Source organism: Delphinapterus leucas, chromosome 15, assembly GCF_059928025.1.
Source record: "Delphinapterus leucas isolate spDelLeu-1000000601 "Yukka" chromosome 15, BTC_Dleu_Yukka2, whole genome shotgun sequence".
In the NCBI taxonomy this organism is placed as follows: domain Eukaryota; kingdom Metazoa; phylum Chordata; class Mammalia; order Artiodactyla; family Monodontidae; genus Delphinapterus; species Delphinapterus leucas.
The window spans coordinates 58806744-58823071 of NC_143143.1; the positions used below are offsets into that span (position 1 = coordinate 58806744).

A 16328-nucleotide genomic window follows, 5' to 3' on the forward strand; every position below is an offset into this window, starting at 1 on the left:
TTGAAGAAACCAGATCATTGTCATATGGTTGTCCTTACTGGGATTTTTTTTTTAATTTATTTTATTTTTGGCTGCTTTGGGTCTTTGCTGCGCTCGGGCTTTCTTTAGTTGAAGCAAGTGGGAGCTACTCTTTGTTGTGGTGCATGGGCTTCTCATCGCGGTGGCTTCTCTTGTAGCGGAGCACTGGCTCTAGGTGCGCGGGCCTCAGTAATTGTGGCTCACGGGATCAGTAGCTGTGGCTTGCGGGCTGTAGAGCGCAGGCTCAGTAGTTGTGGCCCACAGGCTTAGTTGCTCCACAACATTTGGAATCTTCCAGGACCAGGGCTCGAATCCGTGTCCTCTGCCTTGGCAGGCAGATTCTTAACCCCCGTGCCACCAGGGAAGCCCCTTACTGGGATTTTGTTGATTGCATTCCCATGATGTAGTTTAACAGTTTCCCTGTCTTCTGTATTTCCTGATTATTAGTAATTGAATCTAGAGGTTTAATCAGTTTCAGGGTTGATTTTTAGAGGGAAGATTACTTCATAGAGGGTATTGTGTTCCTTACCAAGAAGTACCTGTATCTAATTGATTCTCTTTATTTTGTGAACAACCATTGATATGCAATCTTCAGATCTTTACTTCATTAATTAGAGTCTTAATTCACTATTGCAAAATGGTGGTATTCCAATTCTATAATTCCTTCTTCATTTATATTCTCTAAAGAGAAATATTCATCTTGCTAATATTGTTTATGCAGTGGTGACGTTCATGTAGGAAAAGCAAGATAAATGCTTGAATTCTTGCTTTTACTTTTAAGTTTTCAAAATAAGGTTGGTTCCCAACCATTTTCCAAAAGTAACCAGTAAAAAAAAAAAATAGTTTTTTAAAATATATCTAATTTTGAACTCATAGATTTAAATATATTTGATATGTTTCTGTCCATTGCAGTTATCATCTTTACCGATGCTCTAAATTGTTCCATCTTTGGGCTGTGGTCTCACTTCAAGTTGGTTACAAATCCTTTTAACACAATCTTAACAGTCCTCAATAACTTCTCTGCTATATACTGTGACAAGATATTCCAGGCTTATCTTGTACGTTTCCTGTCTCAGACCTGGAATTGGTCATTTCTCTAGTAAGTTACGGTTTCTTTGAGTGGGAAATCACATTTCAGCACCAGTCTGGGTGCTAGATGCTCCTTGCTCCTGGTTTGGTCATTGTTTCTAGATGTCTTCAGTGGATGAAACTAGGAAATTCTCTTCTCTCTCTCCCTGCTCCCTCGCCTTTTCTCTCCTTGTGTGTGTGTATGTGTGTATACACATATACATACTTATCTATACATGCACATGTATATACATACATATGTACACACATATATACCTGATTTTTATCCTATGTTATATATAAAACATACTCAGAAAACAATATCAGCACTGTCTCCTCCGTATTACTGAAAATAATTTTAGACATATATTGACATATATGTAATGTAATACATGTGCGTGTATATAAATATCTATATATAAAATAAACAAAATACAGATTGTCTAGGCAGCAAATAGTGAAGTCACTTGAGAATGTTGTTTACACTAAGTATTCCCAGCAGAGATCCATTATGCTTTATGCCTAGGACCATTGCATGTCTAACACAGAGTTCATAGGTATGAGTACTTGTGTATCCTTAAAGAGAAGAGTAGGGAAGAGCATAGATCCAGACAGCCAGTTTTAGTGCAGCAAACAGGATGCCTGCTGTAAGCAAGGCACTAGGCTGGGTGCTTGTCATGTACACTTACACAGTGTGAGATGGACAGTAAAGAGAACTATCCAATTTGAGTACAAATTAACAGCAACTTCCAAATAAGGACAAAGATGTCACTTGAGTATCTCAGTCAAGCAAGTCATAGCTGATATTTTGGGTTAACTGATGATGCCTTAAAAAAAAAGCCGGGAACACAAAGCAATGTGTAGTGGTTGGGAACAGGAATGAGTTCAGAGAGGAGGCTGAAAAGCAGCTGGGATGGGGGAGGGAGGCAGGCTGTATGTAGAGGAGAGTCAGCTGGGAAGGTGCAGAGTTCCTCATACTTGTAGGAGGAGAGGATGAGGGAGGAAAGGGCTCTGGGCCACCTCTGGCCCCACTGAACTTCTAACTAAAGTCAACTAATTTGTCCTTAAACAAAGCTTCACTCTGTGAGCTTATGGTACTAGGTGTAGTGTCTCATAAATAGCTTTAGGTGACTCATAAATAACTCCCTCTTCAACAAGGGTTGCTAACTGTCCTTTTTAAAAACAGCTTTTTTTTTTTTTGCGGTACGCGGGCCTCTCACTGTTGTGGCCTCTCCCGTTGAGGAGCACAGGCTCAGCGGCCATGGCTCACGGGCCCAGCCGCTCCACGGCATGTGGGATCTTCCTGGACTGGGGCACGAACCCGTGTCCCCTGCATCGGCAGGCGGACTCTCAACCACTGCGCCACCAGGGAAGCCCTTAAAAACAGCTTTTAAAGGACATTACTGCCCTTTTTTTTTTTTTTTCCGTTATGCGGGCCTCTCACTGTTGTGGCCTCTCCCGTTGCGGAGCACAGGCTCCGGACGCGCAGGCTCAGCGGCCATGGCTCAGGGGCCCAGCCGCTCCGCGGCATGTGGGATCTTCCCAGAACGGGGCATGAACCCGTGTACCCTGCATCGGCAGGCGGACTCTCAACCACTGCGCCACCAGGGAAGCCCATTTACTGCCCTTTTAAAAAAAAAACAAAAAACCCCAGCTTTATTGGAATATAATTTATATACCATAAAATTTACCCATTTTAAGTGTACAGTTTGGTGATTTTTAGTAAGTTTACAGAGGTGTGCAACTATCACCACAATTTGAATTTTAGAACATTTCATCAACCCAGAAAGTTCCCTTGTCCTCACTTGCAGTCAACCTCCATTCCCACTGTCAGCCCTAAGCAAACCACTAATCTACTTTCTGTCTCTAGATTTGTCTTTTCTGAGTATTTCATATACTGTAGTCTTTTATATATGGCCTCTTTCATTGGGCATAATGTTCTTGAGGTCCATCCATGTGGTAACATGTATCAGTAGTTTGCTACTACCTTTTAAACAACATATTTAAACGGTCTGGTATTTTGAGATCAGATGCGGCTTCATGATTCTGGTTTTCTAAAGTACCTCCTTGAATGACCACATTATCTTTTCATTTTCTTTCTAGGATTTGGTGGCTTTTGAACGTCAGTGGACTAGCTTCTTCGCCAGTTTTGACACAGAAATTCCCTTCTTGCTGGAATTGTCTGAATCTCAGGCGGGTGAGGTATGTAAAGGAAGGGTTAAAGAGAAAGAAGAAATTGGCTAGTTTATTTATTGTTTTTATTTTTATTAAAAATTTTCTCAGGGCTTCCCTGGTGGCGCAGTGGTTGAGAGTCCGCCTGCGGATACAGGGGACACGGGTTCGTGCCCTAGTCCGGAAGGATCCCACATTCCGCGGAGCGGCTGGGCCCGTGAGCTATGGCCGCTGAGCCTGTGCGTCCGGAGCCTGTGCTGCACGACGGGAGAGGCCACAGCAGTGAGAGGCCCGCGTACCGCAAAAAAAAATTCTCAGAATACAGCACTACCGATCTGAATTTGGCTATCATTTCCTTAAGATTTGTTGCATGCTATAAAGAAGTTTTTAACTCCCATGCCAACCCCTATATAAGAAGGTTTTTTTTTTCTGTGCAGTTTCTCTACAAGAAAGATACTCATTTGTCAGAGGTGGTGCCCCTATCAGCCAGGAATTCTGTTGGGCACCAGTTAATAAGCCTAGGAATAATTCTCCACATGTGAATAGCACACCTTTGTCAGTTGAACCTCTAGGTAATGCCAAGCTTTCTTTCTAGGCAGACAACAGTAGTGAAGTTACTAGGTTCAGGATAAGCCCCACTCCATGAGTAAACTGAGTTATGTAAATCAAGAACTAAGGCACAGGGGCTTCCCTGGTGGTCCAGTGGTAAAGAATCCGCCTTCCAATGCAGGGTATGCGGGTTCGATCCCTGGTCAGGGAACTAAGATCCCACATGCCGTGGGACAACTAAGCCCACTTACCACAACTACTGAGCTCGCACGCCTCAACTAGAGCCCGCGTGCTGCAAACTATAGAGCCCATGTGCTCTGGGGCCTGCGCGCTACAACTAGAGAAGAGAAAACCTGCAGGCCACAACTGGAGAGAAGCCCGCGCACCACAGCAAAGAGCCCGCGCGCTGCAACAAAAGATCCTGCATGCCTCAATGAACATCCCGCGTGCCACAACTAAGACCAGATGCAGCCAAAAATAAATAAAATAAATAAGTAAATAAAGTAAGTAAGGCACAAAACTGGTTCCCAAACTATTTCCCAAAACTAGTCAACAGGAAGGATCAAAAGAGTGATCTTGAGCTTGCACTTGAGCTTACTTTGGGCTTGCCCTGCCAGTCCTCAGTTCTGCTGTGTTCCACTGTGACCCAGGACAGGCCCTACTCCTGCCCTTTGGAACTGGAGTTGATCTTTGTTGCTGTGCATTTTACTTTTACATTATGTTATAAACCCCACAATATATTGGGGTTATCTTTGTTTAAACAGTTGTCTTTTTTGTCTTTTAAAAATCTTAAAAGTATTTTTTAAAGATTTAAATAATTAAAAAATCTTACATATCTGCCCATGTAGTTAAAATTTCTGGTGCTGTTCATTTCTTTGTGCAGACACAGATATCCATTTGGTATGATTTCCTTCGCCCCGAAGGATATCATTTAACATTTTTTGTAGTGTGAATCTTCTGATGATTAATTCTTCCAGCTTTTGTATGTCTGAAAAAAAATTTTATTTCACTTTCTTTTTTTTCTAATTAATTATTTATTTATTTTTGGCTGCATTGAGTCTTCATTTGCTGTACGCAGGCTTTCTCTAGTTGTGGCAAGTGGGGGCTACTCTTTGTTGCACTGTTGCAGGCTTCTTATTGCGGTGGCTTCTCTTGTCACGGAGCATGGGCTCTAGGCACTTGGGCCTCAGTAGTTGTGGCTCACGGGCTGTAGAGCACAGGCTCAGTAGTTGTGGCACATGGACTTAGTTGCTCGGCGGCATGTGGGATCTTGCCGGACCAGGGGTTGAACCTGTGTCTCCTGCATTTGCAGGCAGATTCTTAACCACTATGCCACCAAGGAAATCCTTCACTTTCATTTTTGAAAGTATTTTTGCTGTATATAGAATTCTAGGTTGACAGTTTTTTCCTTACAGTACCTGAAAGATGTTGTTCCACTCTTTCTCACTTGCATTATTTCTGATGAGAAGTCATTGATCTTTATCTTTGTTCTTCTGTACATAACTTGTCATTTTTCCCTCTGGTAGCTTTTATGATTTTCTCTTTCATTACTGGTTTTGAGTAATTTGATTATGGTATGTCTCACTATAATTTTGATCATATTTCCTATGCTTGGGTTTTGTTGAGCTTTTTGGATCTGGATTTTTAGTTTCATCAAGTTTGGAAAGTTTTTGGCCATTATTTTTTCTGTCCTCTTTTCCTTCAGAGACTCCAATTACTTCTATATTAGGCCACTTGAAGTTGTCCCACCTCTCACTGATGCCCATTTCAGTTTTTTATTTTTTTTAATTCTTTTTTTCTTATTACTGATTCTAAGAGTAAAAAATATTCAAAAAGATATACTCAGTGAGGGCTTCCCTGGTGGCACAGTGGTTGACAGTCTGCCTGCTGATGCAGGGGACACAGGTTCGTGCCCCAGTCCGGGAAGATCCCACATGCCGCGGAGCGGCTAGGCCCGTGAGCCATGGCCGCTGAGCCTGCGCATCCGGAGCCTGTGCTCCACAACGGGAGAGGCCCCAACAGTGAGAGGCTCGCCTACCGCAAAAAAAAAAGATATACTCGGTGACATGTCACTCCTGGGTTCTTACCTACCATATTCTGATTCCCACTTTCTTCCCACCCTTTTTCCACCCATTCCATTACCAGTAGGTAACAGATCTCTTCAGTTTGTGGTTTATGTTTTCTGTCTCTTTTGCACAAATGATCAGATACATAGGTATTTTCTTATATCCTTTCTTTCATTGAAGAGTAGCATACCATATGTAGTCATTTCCACTTTGCTCTTTTCACTTAACAGTGTATCCTGGAACTCTCTCTAGGTCAGTTCATTCTTCATTATAATTCATAGTACAGTTGACCCTTGAACAACACAGGCTTGAACTACCTGGGTCCACTTGCATATTTTTCAGTAGTAAATACTACAGTACTACACAGTTCAGGATTGGTTGAATTCATGGATGCAGAGGAGCCGCGAATTCAGAGGGCCAACTATAAGTTATATGCAGAATAACCCCTGTCTTATGTATGTGTATTTAGGTTATTTTGCCGTTGCAAACAGTGCCATAGTAAATAACTCTGTGCTTATGTATTTTCATATTGTTGGAGGTTTGTATACCTAGTAATGGGATTGCTGGGTCAAAAGGTAAGTGCATATGTAGTTGTGTTAGCTATTGCCAAATTTCCCTTCAGAAAGGTTGTCCTGATTTGCATTCCCACTAGCAACATATGAGAGTGCCTGTTTTACCACAGCCTCACCAATAGAATGTGTTGTCATACTTTTTAATTTTTGACAGTCTCATCGATGAGAAATGGTATCTTGGTATTATTTTAGTTTGTGTTTTTCTAATTATGACTAAGCTTGAACACTTCTTCATATGTTTGAAGGCCATTTTATATTTTATTTTCATGTCTTTTTCCCATTTTAATATTGGTACAATACTATTAACTGAGCTATAGAGCACAGGTTTTAGGTCTTTTGTTCCTTGTTTTTTACGAGTTCTTTATATATTTAGGCTATTACCTTTTTGTCTGTGATATATATTCCAAATATTTCTTCCTTATTTATCAGTTGCTTTGTTTATGGTGGTTTTTTGCTATGTAAACTTTTTATCTTTATGTAAATTTATTAATATTTTCTTTTATTGCCTCTGGATTTTCAGTCATATACAGAAAGGCTTATAAATCTAAGGTTAAAGAGGAATTTACCCTTTTAGTACTTGTATGGTTTAATTTTTAAAATTTAGATCCGTAATTCACTTGGGATTTTTTGTGTATATGATGTGAGATATGGATCTAATTTTATCTTTTTTTCCCAAATCCAGTTAGAATCCTGACTATGCAGCTCACTAGCTCTGTGACCTGGGACAAGTTAATTAAATTAGCTAACTCATCTGTAAAGAGGGGATCATGATAGAATGAATTGCATAGGTTGTTACTAGGATTACAGTTGACCCTTGAACAGCACTGGCATTAGGGACCCAGACCCTCCAGACCCTCCACACAGTCGTCAATCTGCATTTAACTTATAGCCAGCCCTTTGTGTACACAACGCCTCCTTATACGCAGACCTTCCATATTTGCGGTTCCTTGGCATCCGCGGTTCCACATCCACAGATTCAACCAACTGCCTGTCATATATTACTGTGGTATTTACTATTTTAAAAGATCCACATATAAGTGGACCTGTGCAGTTAAAACTTTTGTTGTTCAAGGGTCAACTGTACTTGAGATAATACATTTAAATGGCTGTCACAGTTCACATGGTAAACCCTCAATAAACTTTAGCTGTTATTCCTTTAATATATAAAGAGTTTTTACAAATCAGTAAGACAGACTCCAAAACTCCAATTGATAAACATACAAGAGGATGTAAATAAACAGTTAATTACCAAAGCGGAGTCCAAATGGCCATTGAACATATCTGAAATATTCTACTTCATTAAAAATCAAAGGGGTATAAAATAAAAACAACAATGAGGTACCATTTTTCGTTTGTCAACTTGACAAATATATTTTTAAAAGGACATTTATTGGACAGTGCTTACCCTGAGATAGGCACACTCAGATATTGTAAGTGGAAGTGTACATTGATCAGACTTTTTTGAAAAACAATTTGGCAATATAGTTTTGCCTTCTTACCCTATAATTTCCTTTCCAGATTTGCCTTAAGGAAATAATCAGAGCTGTAGATAAAATTTATGAAAAGTTATTCATTACAGTATTATTTATGATAGAGTTAGTAGCAATATAAATTTCCAAGAATAAAGGACTATTTAATAAACTTTGGTACAATCTATATATATTCTATGAATATACCATAGAAGAAAGATTTGAAGAAAATGTACCAGAACATTAATAGTTCTTAGAGATTGTAGGTGGTTTTTATTGTATTCTAAAATAAGCATATATTATTTATTTAATGGGGGGGAAACAATCAGCATTATTTAAGGGGATTAGAATTGCCTTTTGAAGTTTTGAACTCTTGACAGAGACCCTGCATATCAGTGTTTGATTAGTGTTTAGCCTAGCACTATGCACATCAAAGCTGAGAAGTACTTCTGTGGTTTCCTGGGAAACTTCTGTCAGTACTTCTAAGTCCCTTGGATTCTCCCTCATTACTCATTTTAAATTAGTATACTAGAATTAATATATATTATAATTTATAGAATTAACATAATTCTAATTATTGGAAATGTAGAAAAAAATTTAATAGAAGAAAAAGATTCCTATATGGTTAGTAACTTAGAACACAGATGGTGGTTTGTCCAATTTCCTTTCAGTAGTTAAAAACTGTAAAATTTGACAAGGATTTTTCTTTACCTTCCTTTTCCTTTCTTTTTCTTTTGCAGCCTTTTATCTTTTTTTTTCTTTGCTAATTGTTGTTTGTTTGCTTTCTATCCCCAAAATTCATGTTGTTATCCACCACATATGTCCTCCCATGTTCTTATAACAATCTATAAACATGCATCTCTCTCTCTCTCTCTCTCTCACACACACACACACACACACACACACGCACACACATACTATAAACACACATACATGCATATATGATGGGTTTGTGATTGTTTTATAAAATTGTGATCTTAATATATATAATGTTGACTTCTTTTTTAGCCATTCAGAAGTTACTTTAGTCATGGAATGATTTCCAGTCATATAACTGAAAATAGGTAAGATTCTTGGGAAAGAAATTGAATGGTAATAGAGAAAATGGGGTTGACAAGGGGGTGGAAATGGGGGAGAATCTAAGTACAGAAGCTGGAGTCAGGAAAATATGGGTTGACTTTAGTCATCACAGAGTAAGAAATCCATACTCTATAAAATTGTCTGTTTCACTGCTTTTGTATTTTTGTATTAAAAAAAGTTTTATATTAAGGTGGCTTTTAAAACATTGTAACTTGCTAAAATCTAAAGAAAGGAATTTTTTATTCCATCAGTAACCCAGCAAAGCTAGAGGAAGCAGAGTGTCCAAGGGCTGGGCAGTGATCAACAGTGGCTTGTTGGGAAGTAAAAGGGATTGGGCATAAAGGTCCAGCCCCAGGAAGACATGGGAGCAATGAGGGTTGCTGCATTTGTTTTCTTGAAGTGTTTCCTTCAGTACCTCTTTTGCAATGATAATCAGGAGGGCCCAGCAGCGGATAGTTCCTCTGATGGATAAATGCGAGTAGATCTTTCCTTTCTTTTCTTCCCCAACTGCAGTCCAATCTGGTAATGAGACAGACTACCCTGGCTGGGACTCAGAGTCATCTTTTTCTGCACAGAGTCTCACTTAACTTGAATTAAGCATCAGAATAGAATCAGGGTCATTTTTACTTTTAACAGCCCCAGTTTGCCTGAAGCTTAAGGAAGTATGTTTAAGAACAATGAGAAGAAATACAAAGGATTTTCCACATGACGTACTCTAAGGGCAATTTAAGGAAAGAGTATGGGATAAAGAAAGCTGTCTTAGTCTGTTTTAGCTCCTGTAACAAAAATACCATAGACTGGGTAGCTTATAAACAACAAACATTTATTTCTCCATTATAGTTCTGGAGACTGGGAAGTCCAGGATCATGGCACTGGCAGATTTGGTGTCTGGTGAGGGCCCACTTTCTCATAGATAGGTGTCATTTCACTCTAACCTCACATAGCAGGAGGGGCAAGGGGGATCTCTCTGGAACCTCTTTTATAAGAGTTTCTTTTATAATCCTGTTCATGAAGGCTCTATCCTTATGACCTAATCACCTCCCCAAATCCCTGCCTCCTAATACCATCACTTTGGGGGTTAGGATTTTAACATGTTGAATTTTGGGAGAACACAACATTCAATCCATAGCAGAAACTATCTTTTTAAAATATCCTTTAGTCATTGACTGTTTGTTGACAAATAGGTGTGACATACTAAGCAAGAGATACATGATTTAAAAATAAACCAGACACAGCCTCTGCCCTCATGGAGTGAATAGTGTGGTGGAGAAATAAGACATTAATCAAGCAACCTCACAAAGAAATATGTAATTGCAAACTCTGATTGACGCCTTGAAGGAAAAAAGAACATGGTACTGTGAAGACCACACTGGAGAGCTGACCTCTGGGGGGAGATGAGATGTGAATGATGAGTAAAGATAATTAAGGGACAAAAGCAGTGGTCCTGAGATGAGAACGTAAGGAACATAAAAGAAATGTGTGTCGAGGAACATAAAAGAAGATGAGTTTGGCTGGAGTGTGGAAGTTGGGAGAGAGTGGCCTTATATGGAGCTAAAGAAGCTGGCCAGGCCAGACCATGTTAGTCTTTGTTGGCCATGTGAAAGATTTCAGCCCTTCTCCTGAAAATAAAGGCTTTGAATGTTTAAAAGATTATCTTCTCTGCAATGTGGAGAATGGATTATAGGAGGGCAGAGTGGAAGCAGAGTGGAAAGCAGGGAAACTCTGAGGAAGCATTGCAGCCAAGAGGAAAGAGGGAAGAGAGGGATGGGTGCAGGGACGGGTAGGTGTGGTGGTGAGAACATTTGCAACCCTACTTTCCTCCTTCCCTCCTAAAGCTACTTGGGAATGGTTAACAGCTCTATTGTTTGTCTACAGTGTGAGTATCACAACTGCTATCATTCTTGAAGATGTATATTTCTATCAAAATGCTATTGTATAAAACTGGGATTTTGCTCCATCTCTGTATCATGGACAGCAAACTTACAGAACTTTCTCCTTAAGCAGCAGGACAAGCTAAAAATATAAACATGGCTTGGGTTTAGTTATGTCCCTATGGGTCAGTAGGAGGAGTCAAAGATAATCTGGTATCTCTTCTCAACCAGCAGGGAGCATTAGGTGGACTGTACTAATCACCTTGCTCAAACTGCAGGATGACAGTCAGAGAAGCCCAAGAACTCACTCATTTGGAAGTTTCCCTAGCCAGTAATCTCTTCACTAATTACATGTTTTTGATTTGCCACTCTAGCCCTAATAGGCAGCCATTTGTTCTCTTTGGTAATCATTCCACACGAGAGAACCTGAATGCTGGCAACTTTAACTTCCCTTCTGAAGGGCACCTGGTACGCAGCACTGGTCCCAGCGGGAGCTTTGCCAAACACATGGTGAGTGGCTTGACTACCTGGTGCTTAATTGGTTTTATTATCAAATAGGGAGGAGGGGAGCTGGATAAATGGAACCTTTCCAACTAGTGTATTGATTTAACCTTGAACTTGAAGTTGTTTTGGTGTGAAAAGTGATTAAAAACTGACTGTGTATTTTTATATAAGTACTAGATATGATTTGAAAGTATCATATTTAATTTTTAAATATTGAAGGGAAAAGGTTAAAAAAATACTTTCACAAACCAAACTTTCAGTTATCCAAGTAGTATCAACAGTAGAATAAGAATTTTAAATTAACTTGAAAATGGACAGTCATTCCAAGCCTAAATTTGTTATATCTTGACTGTTACATTTCAAGTGTTAAAAGAGAACTATCATCTAGAAATCTATATCCAGTGACAACCTCCTTCAGTAATGAAGGGGTAATCAAGACATGCTCAGATGAAAGAAAACTAAGAGAATTTGTTGCCAGCAGACCTACCCTAAAAGAATGACTAAAGGAAGTTTGGTCAAAACAAAGAAGAAATGATAAAAAAAAAAAAAAAAGAAGGAATCTTGGAACAATAAGGAGGACAAAAGAACACAATGATAAAACCAGTACGTTTTTTTGGTATACTTTAAAATAGTGAATTTTATCTCAAAAAAATTGCAAAAAAAGAAACCAACCCCAGTGCACACCCACATTGTGGATGACTTAGCCAATTTCTGTTTTTAGGTCTGTATGACTCCAAAGCCAAAGAGCTTTCGGTCATTAACTCAGTAATCATTATTGAGTGTCTACTATGTGCCAGTCACTGTGCTAGGTGCAAGGAAAATATAGTCATGGTCTTTGCCTTGAAGGATCTCACAGACTAGTAGAAGAGTCAGTGAGGATGGTGCTGTAAAATGTTTGGAGCAATAATTTAGCCATCCATTACACACCTTAGAATGGCTGAAACACTGACAACACCAAATGTGGAGCAAAAGAAACTCTCATTCATTACTGGTGAGAATGCAAAATGGTACAGCTACTTTGGAAGACAGTTTGGCAGTTTCTTGCAAAACTAAACATACTTTTAACATCAGTCATGCTCTTTGGTATTTATCCAAATGAGCTGAAAACTTAGGTCCACACAAAAACCTACACAAGGAATTTTTTCTTATAACATCACTTTTCATAATTGCCAAAACTTGGAAACTTGGAAGCAGCCAAGATGTCCTTCAGCAAGTGACTGGATAAGTAAACTGTGTTACATCCATACAGTGGACTGTGTTTCAGTGATAAAAAGAGCTATCAAGCCACGAAAAGACGTGGAGGAACCTAAAATGCATATTGCTAAGTTAAAGAAGCCAATCTTTAATGGCTACATAGTATATGACATTCTGGAAAAGGTACAACAGTGGAGGCAGTAAAGGGAATTCCCTGGCGGTCCAGTGGTTAAGGATTCCACGCTCTCACTGCCACTCTCACTGCCGAGGGCCTGGGTTCAACCCCTGGTCGGGGGAACTAAGGTCCTACAAGCCACGCAGTGCAGCCAAAAAAAAAAGAAAAAATGGAGACACTAAAAAGATCAGTTGTTGCCTGGAGTTTGGGAGGAAGGGAGAATAGATGGATCTTAGTGGATTTTTAGGGAAGTGAAACTGTTCTGTATGATATTGTCATGATGGGCACATGTCATTATACATTTGTATAACCCATAGAATGTACAATACAAAGAGCGAACCCTAATGTAAACTATGGACTCTAGTTAATAATAATTTATCAATATTAGTTCATCAGTTGTAACAAATATAATATTACAAGACAAATAATAGGGGAAATTGTGGAGGCAGAGGGAAGGACAGGAGATAATGTGGGAACTCTCTGTGCTTTCGGATCAGTCTTTCTGTCAACCTAAAACTGCTCTAAAAAAAAATAGTCTATTACCAAAACAAAAATGTAGCAGGTTATTTATACAACTTTCTGTAATAATTGGGGTTCTTTATTTTACAAACATGAAAACCTAATGAAGTCAAGGAACTTACTGAGACCTGGTCCTGGGGTGGTGGGGGGCCTAGTTATGAACTTTCATCTTCATTCATCTCTGTTTCAAGGTGACGTACTTATCTTTTCCATTTCTGTGCCATTTGTGAATAATTTACAAATTAACAGGTGATATTAAATCTGAAAATCCAGATTATCTGAGCAGTTTTACATTACACATGCAAATTCTGTTGTACCAATTTCCTTTTTAATGTAAATGTCAATAACATTTTTTTCAAGTATAGTCGATTTACAATATTGTGTTAGTTTCAGGTGTATAGCACAGTGATTCAGTTATACATATATATGTGTGTATGTGTACATATATACACACACACACACACACACACACACATATCCTTCAGATTCTCTTCCCTTATAGGTTATTACAAAATACTGAGTCTAGTTCCCTGTGCTATACAGTAGGTCCTTGTTGGTTATCTATTTTATATATAGTAGTGTGTATATGTTAATCCCAGCCTCCTAATTTATCCCTCCCCTCACGCCCTTTTCCCTTTGATAACCATGAATTTGTTTTCTATGCCTGTGAGTCTCTTTCTGTTTTGGAAATAAGTTCATTTGTATCTTTTTTTTTTTTAGATTCCACATATAATATCATATGTATTTATCTTTTTCTCTCTCTGGTTTACTTCATTTAGTATGATCATCTCTAGGTCCACCCATGTTGCTGCAAATGGCATTATTTCATCCTTTTTTTGGCTGAGTAGTATTCCACTGTATATATATACCACATCTTCTTTATCCATTCATCTGTTGATGGACATTTAGGTTGTTTCCATGTCTTAGCTACAGTAAATAGTGCTGCAATGAACATTGGGGTGCATTGTATCTTTTCAAATTATGGTTTTCTCCAGTATGTGCCCAGGGGTGGGATTCCTGGATCACATGCTAGCTCTATTTTTAGTTTTTTGGGGAACCTCCATACTGTTCTCCATAGTGGCTGCACCAATTTACATTCCCACCAACAGTGTAGGAAGGTTCCCTTTTCTCCACACCCTCTCCAATATTTATTATTTGTAGACTTTTTTTTTTGCAGTACGCAGGCCTCTCACTGCTGTGGCCTCTCCCGTTGCGGAGCACAGGCACCGTATGCACAGGCCCAGCGGCCACGGCCCACGGGCCCAGCCGCTCCGCGGCACGCGGGATCCTCCCAGATCGGGGCACAAACCCGCGCCCCCTGCCCCAGCAGGCAGACTCTCAACCCCTGCGCCACCAGGGAAGCCCCTGTAGACTTTTTGACGATGCCATTCTGACCAGTGTGAGATGATACCTCATTGTAGTTTTGATTTACATTTCTCTAATAATTAGTGACATTGAGCATCTTTTCATGTGCCCTTTGGCCATCTGTATGTCTTCTTTGAAGAAATGTCTATTTAGGTCTTCTGCCCATTTTTGGATTGTGTTGTTTGTTTTTTTGATATTGAGCTGTATGAGCTGTTTGTATATTTTGGAGATTAATCCCTTGTCAGTTGCATCTAAACATCAATAAATTTGATGTTAATATAGGCTTACATAAATTTGTGACCTCATCTAAGGAAGCAGGTTTGAAATACATGGCACCTTAAAAAAAACCTTTAGTTAGGGAAAATTTGGAAATCCAAGGAACATGTTTTGAGGAAATAAGCCTATTAACCAACAATTAGAATTATATACATGATTTTTCATTTAGGATCATGGCAGTATTGATCATATTCACTATGGTATAGTTTAGATTAGTCAGAATTAAATTTTTATTTCAAATCTATAACTTGGATTACAGAAAAATGCCATATATTCTCTTGTGACTTCCTTAATGGAGTAAAATAGAAGGAATGAATATTTGTGTCATATTTAGCTGTTTTTAAGATACTGTGCTAGGCTTCCCTAATGGCACAGTGCTTGAGAGTCTGCCTGACAATGCAGGGGACACGGGTTTGAGCCCTGGTCCAGGAAGATCCCACATGCCACGGAGCAACTAAGCCCATGCGCCACAACTACTGAGCCTGCGCTCTAGAGCCCGTGAGCCACAACTACTGAAGCCTGCACACCTAAAGCCAGTGCTGTGCAACAAGAGAAGCCACCGCAATGAGAAACCTGCACACCTCATGAAGAGTAGCCCCCGCTCACCGCAACTAGAGAAAGCCCTCGCGCAGCAACAAAGACCCAATGCAACCATAAATAAATTAATTAATTAATTAAAAAAAAATAAGATACTGTGCTAATTTCCTTTCCTCTATTTCTTATGGTAGCATTTTTGCATTTTGTACCTACTATCCTAGGAACCCTGATGAGATTGTTGGATTTTCAAAAGAGAAAAAGGACATCCATTTCCATCTGTATAAATGAACAACTAAGAAGGGAAGAAAAATAAGAATTTAAAAATCTAGAGAAATTATTTTCTCTTCTGGATGGCCTGTGTACAGAGATAAAATACAAGTGCAGCTGGGAACCTGGGTATCACCTCCTTTCCTGAATTTGTAGCTGCCTTCCCACATGTGCATATCATGTCAGCCAAGGTCCAAACTGTGAAAGTTCTGCACTAAACATTAATGACAGTCAAAACCCAAGCACATTTTGTCTTCTTTTCTTTCTAAGTTGTTAATTCTTTAGCATCCTGGGCTGACCCAACAGCAGCCTCACAATGTAGCCAAAGTTATAAAACACACACGAGATACCTTTGGAAAAACAACAATTAAAGGTGACCTTTTGGGCTTTCCTGGTAGCGCAGTGGTTGAGAGTCCCCCTGCTGATGCAGGGGACACGGGTTCGTGCCCCGGTCCGGGAGGGTCCCACATGCCGCAGAGCGGCTGGGCCCGTGAGCCATGGCTGCCGAGCCTGCGCATCCGGAGGCTGTGCACCGCAACGGGAGAGGCCACAACAGTGAGAGGCCTGCGTACCACAAAAAAAAAAAAAAAGGTGACCTTTTCCCCTGTGCGTTTAAAAAATAATAA

The 16328-nt window shown here is 39.6% G+C and overlaps 1 protein-coding gene across 6 annotated transcripts in view; it reads left to right on the plus strand.

The window, feature by feature from the left end:
- Nucleotides 1–16328, plus strand: part of DNAAF9 (dynein axonemal assembly factor 9) — a 148436-nt gene that overhangs the window by 55836 nt on the left and 76272 nt on the right. For all 6 annotated transcript variants that reach the window (XR_016387882.1, XR_016387886.1, XR_016387885.1 and 3 more), the window contains exons 8-10: nt 3190–3288; nt 8923–8978; nt 11240–11375. Coding sequence is in view for 1 of the 6 variants with exons in the window: in XM_022592877.2 (XP_022448585.1) it covers nt 3190–3288; nt 8923–8978; nt 11240–11375 (291 nt within the window). In the remaining 5 variants the exon portion in view is untranslated. The remainder of the gene's footprint in view (nt 1–3189; nt 3289–8922; nt 8979–11239; nt 11376–16328) is intronic.